At 41.2% G+C, this 18,212-nt stretch overlaps 1 protein-coding gene across 27 annotated transcripts in view; it reads left to right on the top strand.

The window, feature by feature from the left end:
- The window catches only part of KCNMA1 (potassium calcium-activated channel subfamily M alpha 1), a 742,164-nt gene that overhangs the window by 556,325 nt on the left and 167,627 nt on the right, over positions 1-18,212 (top strand). For all 27 annotated transcript variants that reach the window (XM_075934710.1, XM_075934709.1, XM_075934712.1 and 24 more), the window contains 2 exons: positions 3,397-3,466; positions 5,206-5,361. In XM_075934710.1, the coding sequence (XP_075790825.1) occupies positions 3,397-3,466; positions 5,206-5,361 (226 nt within the window). The remainder of the gene's footprint in view (positions 1-3,396; positions 3,467-5,205; positions 5,362-18,212) is intronic.

The following is an 18,212-nucleotide window of genomic DNA, read 5'->3' as shown; positions in this document are numbered from 1 at the left end:
TGCTAATGAGCACTTCATTTGCATTTCTTCATCTACAAAAAACAAACAGTGTAGCCGGAGCCACAGTGTGTAACACGGGCTCCCCCTGCACCTACTTTTAGTGGCAGCCAGTTCTTTTGGCCCTGTGCTTTATCTCCTTTTTGAGTTGAGGAACATGATTGTGTTGGCCAACTACACACCTAAGCTCTATTCTGCCTTCCTGCCATGAGAGTGGTCTGAGAAGAAGAGACTTGTTTTGCCTTCCACAGTTGCTGTGAATATTGATCTGAAATTGCTATTCTTGACCTCCCCAGCTAGTCACAGGCTATTAACCCGTGAAAACTGATAACCGTTCTAGTTAAGGAGACACGATGCCATTGTTTGTCTTGCATAACAAGGGAGTAATAAGGAAATTGCAAAAAGTAAGTCAAAATAAGAGTTCTTCATTGCTTTTATTTTGTTCAGGCAGCATTAGTTTTAAGGAAACCAGTCTTCCCCTTTTAAAATTAAAATGGAAAAAACCATTGAAATTATTTAATGCAATGAAATGGCCAGTATTACAAACTGATTTTATTGGCCTGTCAAATGCTTGCATTCTGAGAGTTGAAGGTAGATGCAGGAATGCAGTTTAAAATAGAAATACTTCATTGGAAAAGGCCATGTATTCTCTCGAGTGTGGGATGCCTGTGAAAGAAGGGTTTAAGTACCCTCGCTTTATTTTCCAAAGCCACGTTTGGGATGTGACGGGAGAAATCCTACTTTGATTTTAATTGCAATAAATAGATTAAAGAGCATTCCAGATGCGGATTGGTGGGTTCCTAAATGGATTCAGTATGTTTAATGTAATAAAATGCAGAAGTATTACTGGGAATGCGAGTGTGATTCAATAAAACTGATTTAATTAAACACTTCAATGGAAAAAGGGAAATTAATAGGGGGAGGGGAGCATCACACTTTTCTCTTTGCCCTTCAATTCTCCTCCCTCCAAAAAGAAAATCAGACCCCTTTATTCTCTAATCTCTGGAATAAGGCTGCAACAAGTATGCCCCATATGCCTGCAACATCCGGCATAGTATGCCGGCAGCACACCATTGTAATAAGCTATTGCTCTCAGAAGGTATGTCTACACTGCATACTAAACCTTGTCTCTGACTCGGGTTGGAGACTAAGGGTACGTCTATACTGCAACACTATTTTGAAATAACTAGCGCTATTCCGAAATAACTTAATCTGCGTCTACACAGCCAGCAGTTATTTCGAAATAGTGTCAAAATACTGTCAAGCTGGAGGACTTCTTACTCCCACTCCTGTAACCCTCATTGTCCAAGGAATAAGGAAAGTTGGAGGAAGAATCCCCTATTTCGAAATAAGTGCTGTGTAGACACTCCCAATTTCAAAATAAGCTATGCAATTGACGTAGCTCAATTTGCGTAGTTTCTTTCAAATTAAGCCCTGCAGCATAGACCCTAAGTCTCCCTTTCATTCAGACACAGATCAATCTAATTTAGTCAGCAAGCATTGAGGACCTTGATGGTGGGGAGGGATAGGTCATTGCCCAAGTCGAGCTGTAGCATGGGTCCAAGCCCTGTGATTTTGCCATGTGGATGCTGGTCAAGCTGCAGGCATGAGTGACAATTTAGCATGGCTATGGGACCCAGGTTCAGGAATTGTAAATCCAGGTGTACAATGCAGTATGCTCAGAAACGCCAGGACCACAAACTTGAGTTTATGGGACCCAGGCTGTGTGCAATGTAAAGATACCTAGAGATACGTGGAATCTACCATGCTGCAAAAACTGCAGAGCCACAACATTTTTCTCCCCTTCAGTTGTTTTCTCTCCTTTTCCTGCCTTCTGTTAATAAGACAGAGCTCAATTTGCAACTCATGTCTGTGTGTTTAAGTTTGATGTGTGCTTCTTTTTCTTTAAAACTCTGGGGTTATTTTTCTCTTCATAACCTATAGGATACATATGCAGGGATTCAATCTAGTGCCTTGTCCGCTGTACAGGTTGGACCTACTTGGTCCAGCATTGTCCGGACCTGACCGGTCCCAAATGAGAGAATTTGCCAGACCAGGGAAAGTCTTAAGCCACTGGCCCCCAAATCCAACACCCATTGCTGGAAGGTTTCCCCAGCAGGTAACCCTGCCTCACCCTGGCCCTCCCCACCACACCTGGCTGGTCTGCTTGCCCAAGTACTGCTGGCTTCCTGGGCAGCATAGGCTCCAGCTCCTGCCGCAGGCTCTAGCCCCACACAACCTGGGGCAGCCGCAGGTCTGGAGCTCCAGTCCCAGCCCTGGCTCTGCACCTCCGGGGCAAGCTTTTTCCTCAGCCCTGCCCTCCTGGGGGTTGCCACAAGGACTTTGACCCTGCACTGCCATGGGGCTTCAACCTCATCCCTGCACTCCCAGGGGCTGCTGGAGGCTGCTGCAGGGCTCTGTCCCGGTCCTGTGCTGTCCCCAGCCAGGCTGCTGACCAATGCTCAGCCTGTCTGGCCCTCCTACTCATAGGCTCCCGGGCTCTCTGGTCCAGAAGCACGCATGGTGCTGCTGGAGCAGAGATGTTGCCAGACCAGAGTGTGCCAGATTTTGGAGATCCAACCTGTATTTAAGATAAAATTCAAGATATTTCTTTCTCCCAGTAATTTTTGCCTGTATATTGTTGGTATCTTTCTGTGCACTATGTACAGTTCAAAGACACTATATTGTTCTGTAGAGAACAGTTGGGGATGATGCAGTCAGGTTGCAGAATGTTGAATGTAGACTCAGATTTTACATGCTCCTAAATTCAGGCCCGTTTGGATTAAGCCATAAAAACAGGAGCCATTTGCAAAATTCAAATCTGGATTCAGGTTTGGATTTTGAATACTTTCTAATTCAGGGTATTGAGATCTGGGCATTTGATTTGCACAAAAGACTAATGAAAATGCTATTGACAGTAAAAAAAGGAAGGGAGACCATTTAAGTGTAAGCCAACTGGGAAATTTGAACAAATAAACAGTTTAAAGAAGCCAGCTAGGATATTCATTGAAGAATCTATCCCTCATACATAAAAGATGAAAACAAGATTATCTGCTAGCATATTATTTATGTAACAAAAAGAGTCATATTGGCTGCCTTTAGGTACAACAGAGAGAACTTTCTTGTGAAATCCACAATAGGCAGAGCTATTTAGGCCACGTAGTTTTGTTTTATTTTCTTTTTTGTAAACCCTCATAATTTTTGGTCCCTAAAGTCTGAGTTGACTAACTTGTTAGCTCTAAAATTTAAACTGGTCTGTTACTCATTAAGATGCTTTCACAATCAAGTGAAAAATCAAATTAGTTTTAATTGTCGGATGCAAATAAATCAGTGACACAAGCTGCTCTCGGAGAATGTCCAATGTGTCCACTAGCTAAAATATTATTTTTTTCTTTATAGAGTAATTTCCATAAAGAATTACCATCCGAAGATAAGAATTATCACTCAGATGCTGCAGTATCATAACAAGGTAATGAGAAGACCAAAGGGACTCGCTCTTCAGAGACTTCTGCTACCACAGTCTCCCATACCCACTTATGTTGGTTCCATAAATTGGAAGTGTTTCTCTTTCCAGTAGGAATGGGTGTATACGAATTGTCATGGAATCCCATAAAAAGTTAATTCTGCTGTTTTTACATATGCCAGAGACCTTAGCAGAATGCTAAAATATCCGTTACCCTGGTATGCTGAGCTTCCCTAGCTCCAATTGATTTCAGTTGGTCTTACAAGCACATGTTTCCTGTGAAATAAGGCCCAGCTTGATTCACTAAACCATGTACAATGCTTTTATTATCTATTCAGATAGAGTGTATGGGAGTGTTTTTCAACCTGTGGTCTGTGGAGTCCTGGGAGTCTGCAGACGGTGGGTAAGATTTCCAAAGGGATTCGTACCTTCATTTCCCCTTGAATGATTCTTTGAAATATACATCAACTGTTGTGTTCTTTGTTCATCAACTATTATGTTCTATGTTGTGCTTTGCTGTGACACTCTGGTTAAGTTTTCCAGACCAGAAGAAGTGTTTTGTGTAAGTCCAAAAGCTTGTGTCTCACTCCAGTCAAAGCTGGTATAGTAAAAGATACATCACCATCTTGTTTCTGTATAATGTCAGTTAAAGAAATGTAGGCCTGCTCAAAGATCCACCTGGTTTTATACAGCATGGTTTCTACTGCCTGGGTTGTCCTCTGCACATATATAAGTGGAGGGCAGCTAATGTGCAGAATTTGGTCCACTTTCTTTTGTGGAACAGATTCATTCTATTTCACCCTCATTGGTAAGCATGTTGTTTTAAAAACATGTTTTTGCTTTGTATTTCTAATGAAAATTAATGAGGAAATGAAGGAAAAGACTCTTTACATGAGAGAAAAGACTCCTTACATGAGACTCTGCTTATTGGATTCTGAGAGTTAGAGAAACCATAAGAGTGCGGGTTTTATCATATTATTCGAGGGCTGAGTTTGTGGACATGTGATAACACCTCTGCATTTCCACATTAGATTAGTTTAAAACCTGTGTTTGATTTCTGAGGTCTGTGTGCATTTCTTATCTCTCAGGGAGTAGCTGAGATTGCTGTAAGGAGTATACAAAGATTTGGGTGCAATGAAAACTCTGTAATACTCTATAACAACCTGAGCTTTGTCGCTGGGCCTTACAAAGCCTCCTATCAAGTTCCCAAGGGATATTAGGAAGTTTAAACGGAAAGGTGTGAAAGTGGAGACCTTTCCCATCCAGGAACTTTGTTGGAAATATTTTGGTTTGGAAGAATATTTATTAAACCCTCTATTTCAGTGATACTCAGCCTGAGACTTGGAAACTACAAGTGTCTCTTTAATTTGTCTTCCATGGCTATTGGCAGCACATGATATCAAAACTCTGTGTGATTTTAATTATTAACCGATCAGGATGCTTTTACTAGGCTATTAGCCAAGTGCAGAATATTTGGTCAGTAGTTTTCCTGTGAGAATAATTATATATGTGATGAAAAAAATGAAGCAATGAGTTGACAGTACTGGAGCTCTTTTTGGTAATGCTGTTGACTTATTTGACTCCTGAATCACTGAGGTCTGAGTCGTAATCATATTTTAACCTTCTACAGGAGGAGCAGACCTGCACAAAAGGAAAAGATTAGCTGTCACCTGTTTGGATACTTCCTGTGTTAACAAAACGTGGGGAAAGCATTCGGGGTCCTTTACCTATATTTCTTCCTTCAGGCTCATCTGCTAAATATCCCAAGTTGGAATTGGAAAGAAGGGGATGACGCAATCTGTCTTGCTGAGCTCAAGCTGGGTTTCATAGCCCAGAGCTGCCTGGCACCAGGCCTCTCAACAATGCTCGCCAACCTCTTCTCTATGAGGTCATTCATAAAGGTAATGTCTTGTCTCATTAGAGTGTGTTAGCCTGGGATTCAACTTGGCACAGGGTCGAGTAGAGAGCACTGCTTAAACTCAAAACAGATAGGGATACATTAACCAGTTTGGTGTCTCTCTCTCTCTCACTCACACACACACACACACACTTTCTCTCTCTCTCTCTCTCTCTCTCTCTCTCTCTCTCTCTCTCTCTCATACACACACACACACACATACAAATTCTGTTCTATATTGGGCAGTGAGCCAGGTTCTTAAAAAAATATGTTTTTATTTGGCACATCTATGGCCATTAAATGATCGTTCAAAGCACAATCCATTTCAATTCTTTTTTTAGATAAACCACATGTTTATCTATCAGGAAAGCCTCTGCTGTTAAAACAAAAATATGATTTATATGTATCCCATATGGCAACAAAGCGCCTAGAGAAAAAGAATGATCACTTTGCTCTTTTACATCAAGTGGCCAGTGCACCTCTCACTGTGAGAATAAATATGGACCATGTGTTTGCACTGAAGCCCAAACCTCCTACAATATCACTCATTTATTTATTTCTCCTCTGTCACAGAGCCCCTAAGGGCGCATTTGCAAAAAACTTGTAGTGCCATGGTTCCTACCCTTTTGGGGGCAACCATGCCATCTCACTAGTCTAAGAGCTCACCTAAGTTAATTAAAAAAAATTTAGTAAAATGTTGTCGGTTAGGGTGTGAAAAAACACACTGCTGCGTGACATGAATTTCACCGATGGAAGCACCGGTGGTAGACAGTGCTCCGTGACTGGAAGACCTGCAACCACTGACATAGCTACTGCTGCTCGTTGGGTTTGGTTTAACTATGCAGATGGGAGAACTCACTTCTGTCATCATAGACTGGCTACGTGGAAGACTTGACAGAAGCACAGCTGCAGCGATACAGCCGTGCTGCTCGAAAGTCTGTAGTGTAAATATAACTTACCTTGGTGCTCCCTTCCTTTTATTCTGTTTTTAGGCGTTCTTGCTTGAGGTCGTGGTTGCCCAATGTCCAGTCCTGTGTTAGTGACCAGGGGCCAGGGCATGATGGAATGTGAGATGGGCTGTGATTCTTCAAGTCCATTAGTGACCAGGGGCCAGGGCATGATGGAATGTGAGATGGGCTGTGATTCTTCAAGTCCACCACGGAAGTGAGCAGTAGTTTCCTAGAGTACCAAGCAGGAAAGCCAGGAAGACTGTGCCAGCTATGGTGCACATACAGGTGGTTGGGAGCCCTTGGTACAGTGCCTTCTGATATTTATTCTCTTGGCGTGAAGTAGCAGCTGGGGTTTCCGAGACTGATGTGAGGAGCTTTTTGGAGTTCCCCAGAAAATAGATCTTCATGGGGTTCTGGACTCTGTGCAAGAAACCATCTTCGATTAGCAGAAGTGGCAAGAAGAATTCAGCTTTTCAATATGGAAGCCAAGTTCATAGAGTCATAGGACTGGAAGGGACCTTGAGAGGTTATCAAGTCTCGTTCCCTGCCCTCATAACAGGATTAAGCAACATCTAGATCATCCCTGACAGGTGTTTGTCTAACCTACTCTTAAGTATCTCCAGTGATGGAGATTCTACAGCCTCCCTAAGCAATTTCTTCCAGTGCTTACCCACCCTGACAGTTAGGAAGTTTTTCCTAATGTCCAGCCTAAACCTCCCTTGTGGCAATTTAAACCCATTGTTCCTTGTTCTATAATCAGTGGTTAAGGAGAATATTTTTTCTCACTCCTCCTTGTAACACACTTTTAGGTACTTGAAATTTGCTGTCAATGTCCCCTCTCAGGCTTCTCCTTTCCAAACTAAGCCAACCCATTTATTTCAGTCTTCCCTCATGCACTCTATACTTTTAATCATTTTTGTTGCTCTTCTCCGGACCTTCTTCAATTTCTCCACATCTTTCCTGAAATGTGGAACACAGAACTGGACACAATACTCCAGTTGAGGCCTAATCAGCACAGAGTAAAACATAAAAATACTGCTTGTGTCTTGCCTACAACACTTCTGTTAATACATCCCAGAATAACGTTTGCTTTTTTTGGTAACAGCATCACGTTGTTGACTCATATTTAGCTTGTGGTCCACTATGACCCTTAGTTCCCTTTCTGCAGTGCCCCTTCCTAGTCACTTTCTATTTCTGCAATTGTCTTAAAGCAAACCTGGGCTCCTCACTTTAACTTAGAATCATAGAAAATGAGGGTTGGAAGAGACCTCAGGAGGTTAGCTAGACCAACACTGTGCTCAAAACAGGATCAACCTCAACTAAATCATCCCAGCCAGGCCTTTGTCAAGCCAGGTCTTAAAAACCTCTAAAAATGGAGATTCCACCTCCTCCCTACGTAACCCATTCCAGTGCTTCGCCACCCTCCTAGTGAAATATTTTTTCCTAATATCCTACTTAGACCTCCCCCACTGCAACTTGAGACCATTGCTCCTCGTTCTGTCATCTGCCATCACTGAGAACCACCTCACTCCATTCTTTTTGGAACCCTCCTCCAGTTAGTTGAAAATTGCTATCAATTCCTCCCCTCACACACACACACTCTTCTGCAAACTAAATAAGCCAAGTTCCCTCAGCCTCACCTCAAAAGTCATGCGCCCCAACCTCATAATCACTTTTGTTGCCCTTCTCTGGACTCTCTCCAATTTGTCCACATCCTTTCTGGGGGGCGGGGAACACAACTGTATGCAGTACTCCAGATGTCGCCTCACTGGTACTGAATAGAGGGGAATAATCACTTCCCTTGATCTGCTGGCAATGCTTCTACTTATGCAATTAGACCATTTGCTGCTTTTATCAGACCATTAACTGTAACTCCTTTCACTACACAGGCTCAACTTTCCTGAACTCTTGCTAGTTCATTGGCATGCTGCGACTCTGAAATTAACCACCTCCTTCTTTTATCCTAAACAGAAAGTGTCGCAAACACAAAACAGGTGGTTGCCTCTTCTTTTAATTACATTCTTTGCAACTGCTAGTCACTAGAGAGTCACTGTGCAATTCCTTGCTCTGCTGCTAATATCTGTAACCAGAATCCAGCAGCCTCGAGGGCATTCAGCTTTCTCTGCATGTGCCAACTTCCTTGTGTTTGCACTGAAGCAAACCTTTCCAGGGACATCTGTGCTCTTGCTTTTGACCCTTTGGCTACGTCTACACTGCCCCCTTTTACGAAAGGGGCATGCTAATTTTAAACTTCGTAATAGGGAAATCCGCGGGGGATTTAAATATCCCCCGCAGGATTTAAATAAAGATGTCCGCCGCTTTTTTCTGGCTTGGGGAAAAGCCGGAAAAAAGCATCTAGACTGGCCCGATCATCCGGAATAAAGCCCTTTTCCGGAGGATCTCTTATTCCTACTTCAAAGTAACCAGAATAAGAGATCAAAGTAGGAATAAGTAGGAATAAGAGATCCTCCGGAAAAGGGCTTTATTCCAGAGGATCGGGCCAGTCTAGATGCTTTTTTCCGGCTTTTCCCCAAGCCAGACAAAAGCGGCGGACATCTTTATTTAAATCCCGCGGGGGATATTTAAATCCCCCGTGGATTTCCCTATTACGAAGTTTAAAATTAGCATGCCCCTTTCGTAAAAGGGGCCAGTGTAGACGTAGCCTTTGTGTAGACTGTCACCTCTGTTCCGTTTCTGCCTTCCCCAGGGTTAGAAGTGAGCAAGCTGCTTATAGAAAAGGCTTGTGTGTGTCCTCTCTAAGCACTGCCCCAGTGCACTGAGAATATTAGGGACAGACTTAACCAGTAAAAATCATTGCTTGGGAGGAAGCTGTACCACCTAGATCTTGTAGTTGAAAATCTTTTGCTCAAGCTGGATTAAAATTGGTGCATCTCAATGTTAATTCATCCCTCTTATCATTGGTATGTCTCTCTTTCGAGGCTCAGTGGAACACCAGCAAACTATTCTGCCTTTAAACTTGTCCCTCTTCAAGCCACCCGGTCAGTATTTCCTCCATGTCATAATACAATAACATTTTTCAGCAGTGTGAGATGAAACAGACTGATGGGGTTGTCCTTTGATTTCTTCTACGACCTGTAGGCCCAGTTCTGCACGGCTTGGAGGACCTTTACTGAGGTTTGCAGCATTTTGAACTCTCATGGAGTCAAATGGACTTTGCTGATTCTGACCAGGTTTTTCTAGATATATAGTACAGGTTGAATGTCTCCAGTCCGGCACCCTTGGGACCTGACCAGTCCCGAACCAGAGAATTTTCCAAACCATGGGAGATCAATATTGTCTAGCAGCATTATCAACACTTCCACAGCTTACTAGGCTGTTAGAGGACACTTAGGGTAAATTAGAGCTAGGACTGGTGGCTGTAAACAAATGTTATGGGACCAAGGGAAACTTGGCCAGACATATGATAATTGGACAGCCAGCTAATTACAATAATTCCGCATGACAGATGTTGCTGGACCAGAGAGTTCTGGACTAGAGATGTTCAACCCGTATAATCATGGGAAATTTGACTAATTTGGGTCATACCAGGGTAGCAATGTTGCTGCTGCTTATTGTGCATAGTGAATAGATCATCATTTCTGTTAGTTTTGTATCATAGCTTTACTTAACTCCGGTTCTGGGAGGCCAATGGGCAAAAAAGAACATTTCTGTGCTCTTGACAGCAGGCTATTCAGATATTGACTTCACAGTGTTTTAGGGTTAAACAAAAAGTATATAGTCGTATAAATGTTTTGAGAGAAAATAGTTAATATAGGTTAACATCGATTTCTGCCATCACTACTCCAGCACAATGGATTATTCATGTCGGTATCTGGGTGTAGATACTATCTGAGAGTTCAGATTTCTGAGTTTGTTAATATCTGAAACAAAACAGGCACATGAGAACTGATGCATACAAAACCAAAATCCCAACTCCATCAATGACAAGACAATGCTGATTATTTTTAATTGAAATAACATTCTTCCTCAACCTACACACACAGTTGTTTAATCTTGGTAATCATTAATTGATGGAAATAATGAATGAATGAATGCAATACAACACCCAGAGCCTTTGCTACTACAAGTGAACTGTGTTGATAGGAATTGAAAGGGAGAAAAGCAATTTATGAATGTCTCACTTTCCTTATTTCAAAGTAGCACTCTTTTAGAACATTCAATATAGCAACTGTCAGAGCTTCACAATTTCTTTAAGCAAACATTATTAGTGGAGTTTTGTACATATGTTAAAACATTCCCAAAAATCTTACTGAAACTTCTGTATTAAAAAAAAAAACCTGATTTGTTTCTCCTTTTTCCTAACATGATTAGAAAGTTGTCTAATGTGTTGTAAATGCTTGGTCAGTCAAAGACAAATGAACTTGATTGATGGTTATCCCACACACATTTAACTCATTATAACTTAGTCTGCATCAAAATGATTTGTGTAAATTCTCTGTCCAGCATTAAAGGTAAAACAAATTTATAAACCTCAAACTGTTATATTTAAATGTAATATTTTCCTTTTGGTTTTGTAGCTGTACTCTCATATGGAATTCTTTATTTTGCTCTTGGCACTAAATAGAACAAAGGTAAAATCAGTTAAAAAATGTAACAGAAATGGTTCTGTAAATACTTAAAAGGAAGAAGGAAAAATTGCACAATAAAAAGATTTAAGAGAAAACAAATCAAAACCATACAGTAAGGTATATTTTAATAGACCCATTCATTTTATTATGTTGAATATTCTCAGGGTTATATAAAAATGAAATGATGTGCCTATTAATTTCATACATGATCTCAGCACTAGATTGAAATACTGCTCTATAGAGCAATTACTGTTTATGGTTTGGATTACCAAACATTTGCCAGAGGTTTACCATTATACAAATATTTTTAAAGTAAGTAAATAATGCAGAGGGCCAAAATCAGCCTTCGGGACAAGCATGCAACCCCACTGAAGTCACTGTGTTCCATGATTTTGTTAAGGGAATGGAATTTAGGTTGCTGATTTCAATGGGAGTCTGTAAATTATGAACCAGCCATTCCTATGCATTGACACAAGCCTTTGAAAACTGGTGTGAGAATCAGCTATGAATGTGGTACATTGAAACTGTCCTTGGATGGGAGTAAGATCCACACATGCTCTTTTGGGCTTGTTGTCCTATCTTAAATCATGCAGTTACAAAGTTATTTGACTGTATGAACACCAATTTGCATTAAATGATGCATTTTTCGTTTCATGTGTTACCCCCTCTCCTCCACACCCTCCAGATTGGCTAATGCCTTCCCTGAATGGTAAAGTTTGTGGTTAAAGACTAAAATGAAATCTGTGTGCCTTTTCTCCTCTTAGTGGCATGGGTGCAAGTCCCATTACTGCCTGTATCTGTGGGCGTACGTGGCCATCTTAGTATTTCAGTAGCTGTTTGGTGTAGCACAAGACTCCATTTAAATGCATACAGATTATTTCTGTATACTATGGAAAATGCATCTATATCTAATCTTGTCTGTTAGAGCTAATCTTGATTTACACATTTGATTAAGATACAATGCACTCAGGTTTTGTTTTTACATCTGGTTCTGGGGGACCAAAAAGATCCAGTTGGCTGGGATTGTTGTCCCTGCCCCGGAAGCTATGTAATTACATTGTTATAGAGGTTTATTAGCTCTGATTAACACAGACAAATGTAAGTGAGTTAGAAGGTAGTGGTTTTGTATAACACTTAGTACTGGGCAGTTTACTTCCAGGATTCTTAAATATACAGGCAGTCCCCAGGTTACATGGATCCGACTTACATCGGATCCCTACTTACAAACGGGGTGAGGCAACCCCGCACTAGCTGCTTCCCCCCAGCAGACTATGGAGACACGAAGCTAGTGCCCCCCCAGCAGATCAGGGAGGCACGGAGTGGCTTTTCTCAGCAGACACCTCAGCTTGAGAATAAAGGACTGAGGGAAGTGAGGTGTGGGAGAATAAAACTGAGCTCTGGAGAAATGTTTGGCTAGAGTTTCCCCTACAATATGTACCAGTTCCGACTTACATACAAATTCAACTTAAGAACAAACCTACAGTCCCTATCTTGTACGTAACCCGGGGACTGCCTGTAATGAGTTTGTATGAATTATTTTTGCCAAATAACTCATTTGTCAGATTTTGCCCCTTTTCCTGTTGATGAACAAATAATAACATAGTCCCAGAGAGAGAGCCATATTAATCTGTAACTTGAAAAACAACTGTTAAAAAAAATAGTGAGTAGTCCTGGGCACCTTAGGGCATGTCTACACTAGGAAATTATTTCAAAATAACTTATTTCAAATAATAACTCCCGAAATAACTATTTCCAAATAGCATGTCCATACTATAGAGAAGCCTCAAAATTAGTCCGAGGCAGGCTTCCTTAATATGGACTCGCTACCTTGACTTAGAGCTCCAGAAAGCACTGGGGAATAATTACTTTGGATGACTCTGAGGAATAGTTATTTCGAAATAGCAGCAGTGGAGTGTCCACACTATCACAGTTTCAAAATAGGTATTTTGAAATAAGCATTATTCCTCATGGAAAGAAGGAGTTGTTATTTAGAAATAACCGGCACCTTATTGCAAAATCATGGTCTTGGTCATGTAGACGCGCCGCTTATTATTTCAAAATAAGGGGAGTTATTTCAAAATAACTCCCTAGTGTAGACCAAGGCTTAGAGACCCAACAAAAGTATATGTATAGTATCGTGAGCTTTCGTTGGCAAAGCCCACTTCTTCAGATGAAATGATTCTTGTTTTTAAATAAAAATACACTCATGCCTAATAAATAATAAATCTGTATTTGCACATCACACTGCCTTGTCTGTTAGATTGGGGAGGAATTGTGTAAGATGTTCAAACATATTGTCCTGGCTTTTTAATACTTACCAACATGGGATAAAGATAAAGGAGAACTGATGAACTGATGCTCTTGAAGGATGGGTGGGACTTATGCAGACATCAAATTGATTGTAGCTTGAGAAGCTTGATCGGAGCTTCCAGACAGTTCTAGAACCTAGCCTCACTAGAAGGTAAAAGCCTGATTCTGAAAGATACTGGGCACCTCTTAGACCCAGGCAATACAATGATTTTTTTAATTCACATAGTAGAAAAATTTTCAATGTTTTTTTTCTAACCGGCTAGTGTATAAGCACAAGCTCCATCTTTGGGTGCTTTTTCGGATCGTAAAAGGTTTACGCATCTCAGCAGAATCTCACATATTTCCTCATTTACATTGAATAAACAGATTAGGCCAGAGGAACCAAACATGCAAATTTTAATGGCATAAAATATAAATAGTCAAAAATTATTTTGAAGCGATAATAACCTAAATCCATCCTATTTATTTTCTATGGTTAATATCATTAAAATGTTTATCAACTTTGTTTTCCCCATGTGAAATAGGATTCTCTGTCTATACGTTCTAATCATTTTACAGATAGCGAAATGAAGGTCAAAGGTATGATGGAAAATGAGAGAGACCAGTTTTCCTCTTCCAAATGGTTGGATTGATTTTCAGCAGAATTAGTGAGCTATGCTATTCCCTGCATGATGGCAGAGTGAGCTGACATTACAGCTTGTCCTGTAATTACAAAGGCTTATTTTTGATTAAATGCAAAATGCAACACAGTGTCACTAATCAAACAAACTCCAACCTCAGTCTCTTCTTTTTGGTCATATTCCTTGACAGCACTGAAGACATTATATAGGATCATTATATATGTGGGATCTCTTTGACATGACTATTTATTTCATTGCATTGAGAAGTACGTGCTATGAACAAGATAGATCATTTGAAACTGCAGAGCTGTTGATAATTACACTACACAATGTTGAGCTGGGTGACTTTTTAACAATATTAATGGTCATACTTGTGATACTTGCATCATTTTTTATCCCTCTGTCACCATTTATCATTGGTAAATGACAGCCCTATGTAAATATGTTTGATGATCTCATGATTGTATCTATATGTGGATATAGAAGACGGTAGCAACATTGCCATTTATTTTAAAAAATGATTCAGATGAAAATTAAATTTCTTCTCTTGGGGCTTATTATGTCACTTTCCAGTTATTCTTCAGATGGGCCATTGAATCGATGGATAAGGTAGTACTATTATCCAGGAGACCAGAGCTGTTATGTAGGAGAGATGACTTTTAATGAAGGCACTCAATTAGAACTTAGCAGATCTGGGTTCAAATCTCAGTTATGCAATTGTCTTTCTCCTTGACTGTAGGAAAGTCACATAATCTCTCCTCATCAAGGTCAGAATTTTGGGAAGGGTAGCGAGGGGCAGCCGCCATGCGCTCCAGGACACCGCTTGCTTTTCATCCCATTCCCCGGACTATCAGGGAGCGAAGGGAAAGTACACGCATTCCGTGCATGCTTCTCACACCTGGCTGGCAAGTACTTTCCCCTCGCTCCCTGATAGTCTGGGGAATGGGATGAAAAGCAAGCAGTGTCCCAGAGCACACAGCTGCTGCTCCCCCACCTTCTGAAATTCCACCTTTGCTTCTCATCTTCATTTCACTATCTGTAAAATGATTCACTTTTTACCACCTTGTACTTATTTATTTTCTGTTTAGATTATTATCTCTTTGGGGGCAGAGACTGCCTCCGACTGCCTCCGACTGTATGTGCATGCAAAGTACTGAACAAGGTGGCACCAAAATCAGTTAGAGCATGTAGGCACTAGCAGAATGTAAATTATAAAGAGGAAAATGTGTATCACCTAATCTGCAATGTGGTCACTCTTTGGGGAGAGTTATGGTAGATTTCTTGTTGGTTCAGATTCATTAAAGACTGTTTTAGTTGAAACAGTTAATTGTCTGCACCCATTTTCTGTCCTTAGGATCTTATATTGCATACATATTTATAGTTACTCTCTGAAGTGTCTTAGACTTGCTTCGCATCAGTGATAAAAATGATTGTGTGACCTCTGAATGCCTTTTCTTGGGCTCATTTCAGGCAGGCTCTTTCAAGCCATGATACTCCTATTCTCCATAGGAACAGGCCAGGGCAGTGTATTCTATCCTCTTTTCGAGTGTGCCCCAGAGATGACATTGCATAAATGAGTGAAGGACGAAGTACACAATCGAAAAGGGGGGGGAAAGTATGGTGAAATCCCTCCTTGACACCCTTAAGTAACTATTGATGTTCCTCGTAATACCATTGTTAACCTTGGTGGTTAGAAATGGATTGATTGAGCCTTTGTGGCTTTATCGACTATAACGGTACGTCTACATTGCAACGCTATTTCGGGATACTGGAGTATCCCAAAATAGCTATCCCGCGTCTTCACAGCAAGCTCATTATTTAAGGCTTGTTATTCCGATGTCTCTGTAAACCTCATTCTGCAAGGAGTAAGGTTAATTTTGGAATAGCGCTTTATTTTGAAATTTGACGCTGAGTAGACTATTTCGAAATAGCATTGAAATAAAATACGCGTAGCTCAAATTTCGTATCTTATTTTCAGTTATGGTGCAGTATAAATGCACCCTAAGATAGAGTCCGTCTGATACTTTTTTTTATCAGATGTAAATTACTCTTTTACATAATCTGCATTGTGGCAAGGGCCCACAAAATGTCTTTAATGTAATAAGCCAGGCTTCTCCTTATTTTATCTATCTCACGAGATCTTCTTTGGGTTGCATCTGTGGTTAATGCTTATAAACCATCCCTTTTGGTTGCATCTTAATGGCATTACTTATGTGACTAGGTGCTCAATAAGCCATGGACACGCTATGGAAGAGAATGCCATGTCATCACTATAAGGTAAAAGAGATTCTCAGATGCTACACAATGTGGAAGTGTACAACTTCTGTGGACTTCCATGGAGCATGTGCATGCACAGATCTTCGAGGCTGGGCCTTAAACTGTGCCTAAAGGTCTCAGATCAGGATAGTCTTTAGGACGTGATTAGCCAAATCAATCTGCCACATTCATGGGGTTAAACACTTGTTTTTGTGTGTGACTGGAAAGAAATACATTTGTAACAAGATTTTATGCATAGACTATTCAAGCGTTTGTCCTTATAAAGTGCCTAGTTTTCCCAGATTTTTTATCAGAGCAGTTAGCAACTTGTGAGGGGAGCGGGGGAGAGATTTCTTGTTTAATTCTTAGGCTGTCAGATTCTTGAGTAATGAGTAAATATGCTGATTTAGTCTCTTGGGTCTCTTCAACAGAAAACTAAAACATAAAATTGAAAGACAGCTTGATTTCTAGTGCAGATTCCCCACCCAGCTTCCTAATTCATCTTTCTTTCTGAACACTTACAGGCCAAATTGGCTCATCTGAAAAAGCATGCAAGAACATACTACATCTGTTTGGATTTATCTAAAACCAGGCGGTTAATGACAACAGCAACGAATTCCATCAATTAGCATATGTTTCCTAAATCAAATACCCTCCTATTTTCCCCCCTGGGGTAACAAAGTTAATAGGGGTGAAACAAATGGGGTTCTTATTTAGAAATGATTCTAAAAATATGTAGTGCTCGATTGCACAATCTGATTAAAGCTCTTGTTGTCAAGGAGCAAGAAGCTGCCTCCCCCTCTCCCCCTTTTCATGGAGGATGCACATTTAGCACTGTCTTTTAGGGCAGTGAAGATAACTCGGCCTACCTGAGGATTGGTCAAAGGGGGCATTGAGGCCATATTGCAAACTCCTGGCCCTTCTGCCCTAGCTCAGTGCTGGCTAATTTGCTTCCTGGAAGTGGCAAATAACAAACCCGTCCTACTCACAAAGACTGCTGTTGCGATCAGCCCGTGCATGAGCCAGGGAAAAGAAGGGAAGCTTCTTGTGTATCTCTCAAGTACCAATCCCACAATGGCCCATATACTTGAACAGAGAATGCTGCCCCGGCTATAAAATTCTAAACTGAGATTTTAAAATCCCAACAAAAGAGTTTCAGGGGGTAGCCGAGTTAGTCTGTTACAGAAAAAAAAATGGTCTGGTAGCACTTTATAGACTAACAAAACATGTAGATAAAATCCAATCTCTGTAAAAAGAGGCAGGAAGGCTGGCTAGGGTGCACTGGGCTGGGTTTACAGGGCTTGAAGACACAAAAGCCCACCAGATACAAGAGGCGACTTTAAGAAAATGTTGACTTTTTATGCAAAGTTAGTTAAAAACCCTGCAGTGGAATATTAACTTCATAGTTCTTGTGTATCCTACATTCCTGATCAGCTCACTAAGTAAGATTCAGTGCCCAAGTGGAAGCTTTATCAATGGATGAAGGAATTGGCTATTGCCTCTGACAATCATTTGACCAGCGAGGCCAACACCAACTGCGGCCCCGGAGCAAGGTGTGTGGAGGGCCTGGCTCCACAGCCCTGGAAGGGGCGGAGCCTAGGACAGGAGGAGTGGGACCGAAAGCAGTCATCCCTTAGCATCACCCAGACTGTGGTGTATCCTAGCCCCCAGAGCCATGTGGAGCAGTGCTCCAATGGCAGTTCAAAGGGCCGGGGTCTCCCACCATCACTACTGCTGGGACCCTTTAAATCTCCAGGCCGTGGGCAATTGCCCCTCCCCCATCAGCGGGCCTGCAATAGACTCAAAAGAAAGTTGAAAGCGCATAAAACATACCTACTTTTGCAGTGCTAAACATGCAGAGTCACTTCCTAACACTGTCAGTGATCATCTAATGCCCTGCGCATGAGGACTTATAGTCCGTATAGGTGTGTGCCTGTGTTTTTGAGGTGCATTTCTTACTCATTCAAAAACAAGCAAAAAAGGGTCCAACCCCAATGTTCCCGCTAAGCTTTTCCATCCATGGGCAGAATAAATTTTTCTGTGTGCACTGAGGCTTGTGTAAATGTGCATCACTTGTAGAAACAACAACCCCCAGCCCCATTAGCTGGGTGGCATTTGAATCTTTCTTCA

This window comes from Pelodiscus sinensis, chromosome 8 (genome assembly GCF_049634645.1).
Source record: "Pelodiscus sinensis isolate JC-2024 chromosome 8, ASM4963464v1, whole genome shotgun sequence".
NCBI classification, from domain to species: Eukaryota; Metazoa; Chordata; order Testudines; family Trionychidae; genus Pelodiscus; species Pelodiscus sinensis.
Note: the sequence above shows the minus strand (reverse complement) of the source record. Positions and strands in the feature narration are given on the sequence as shown.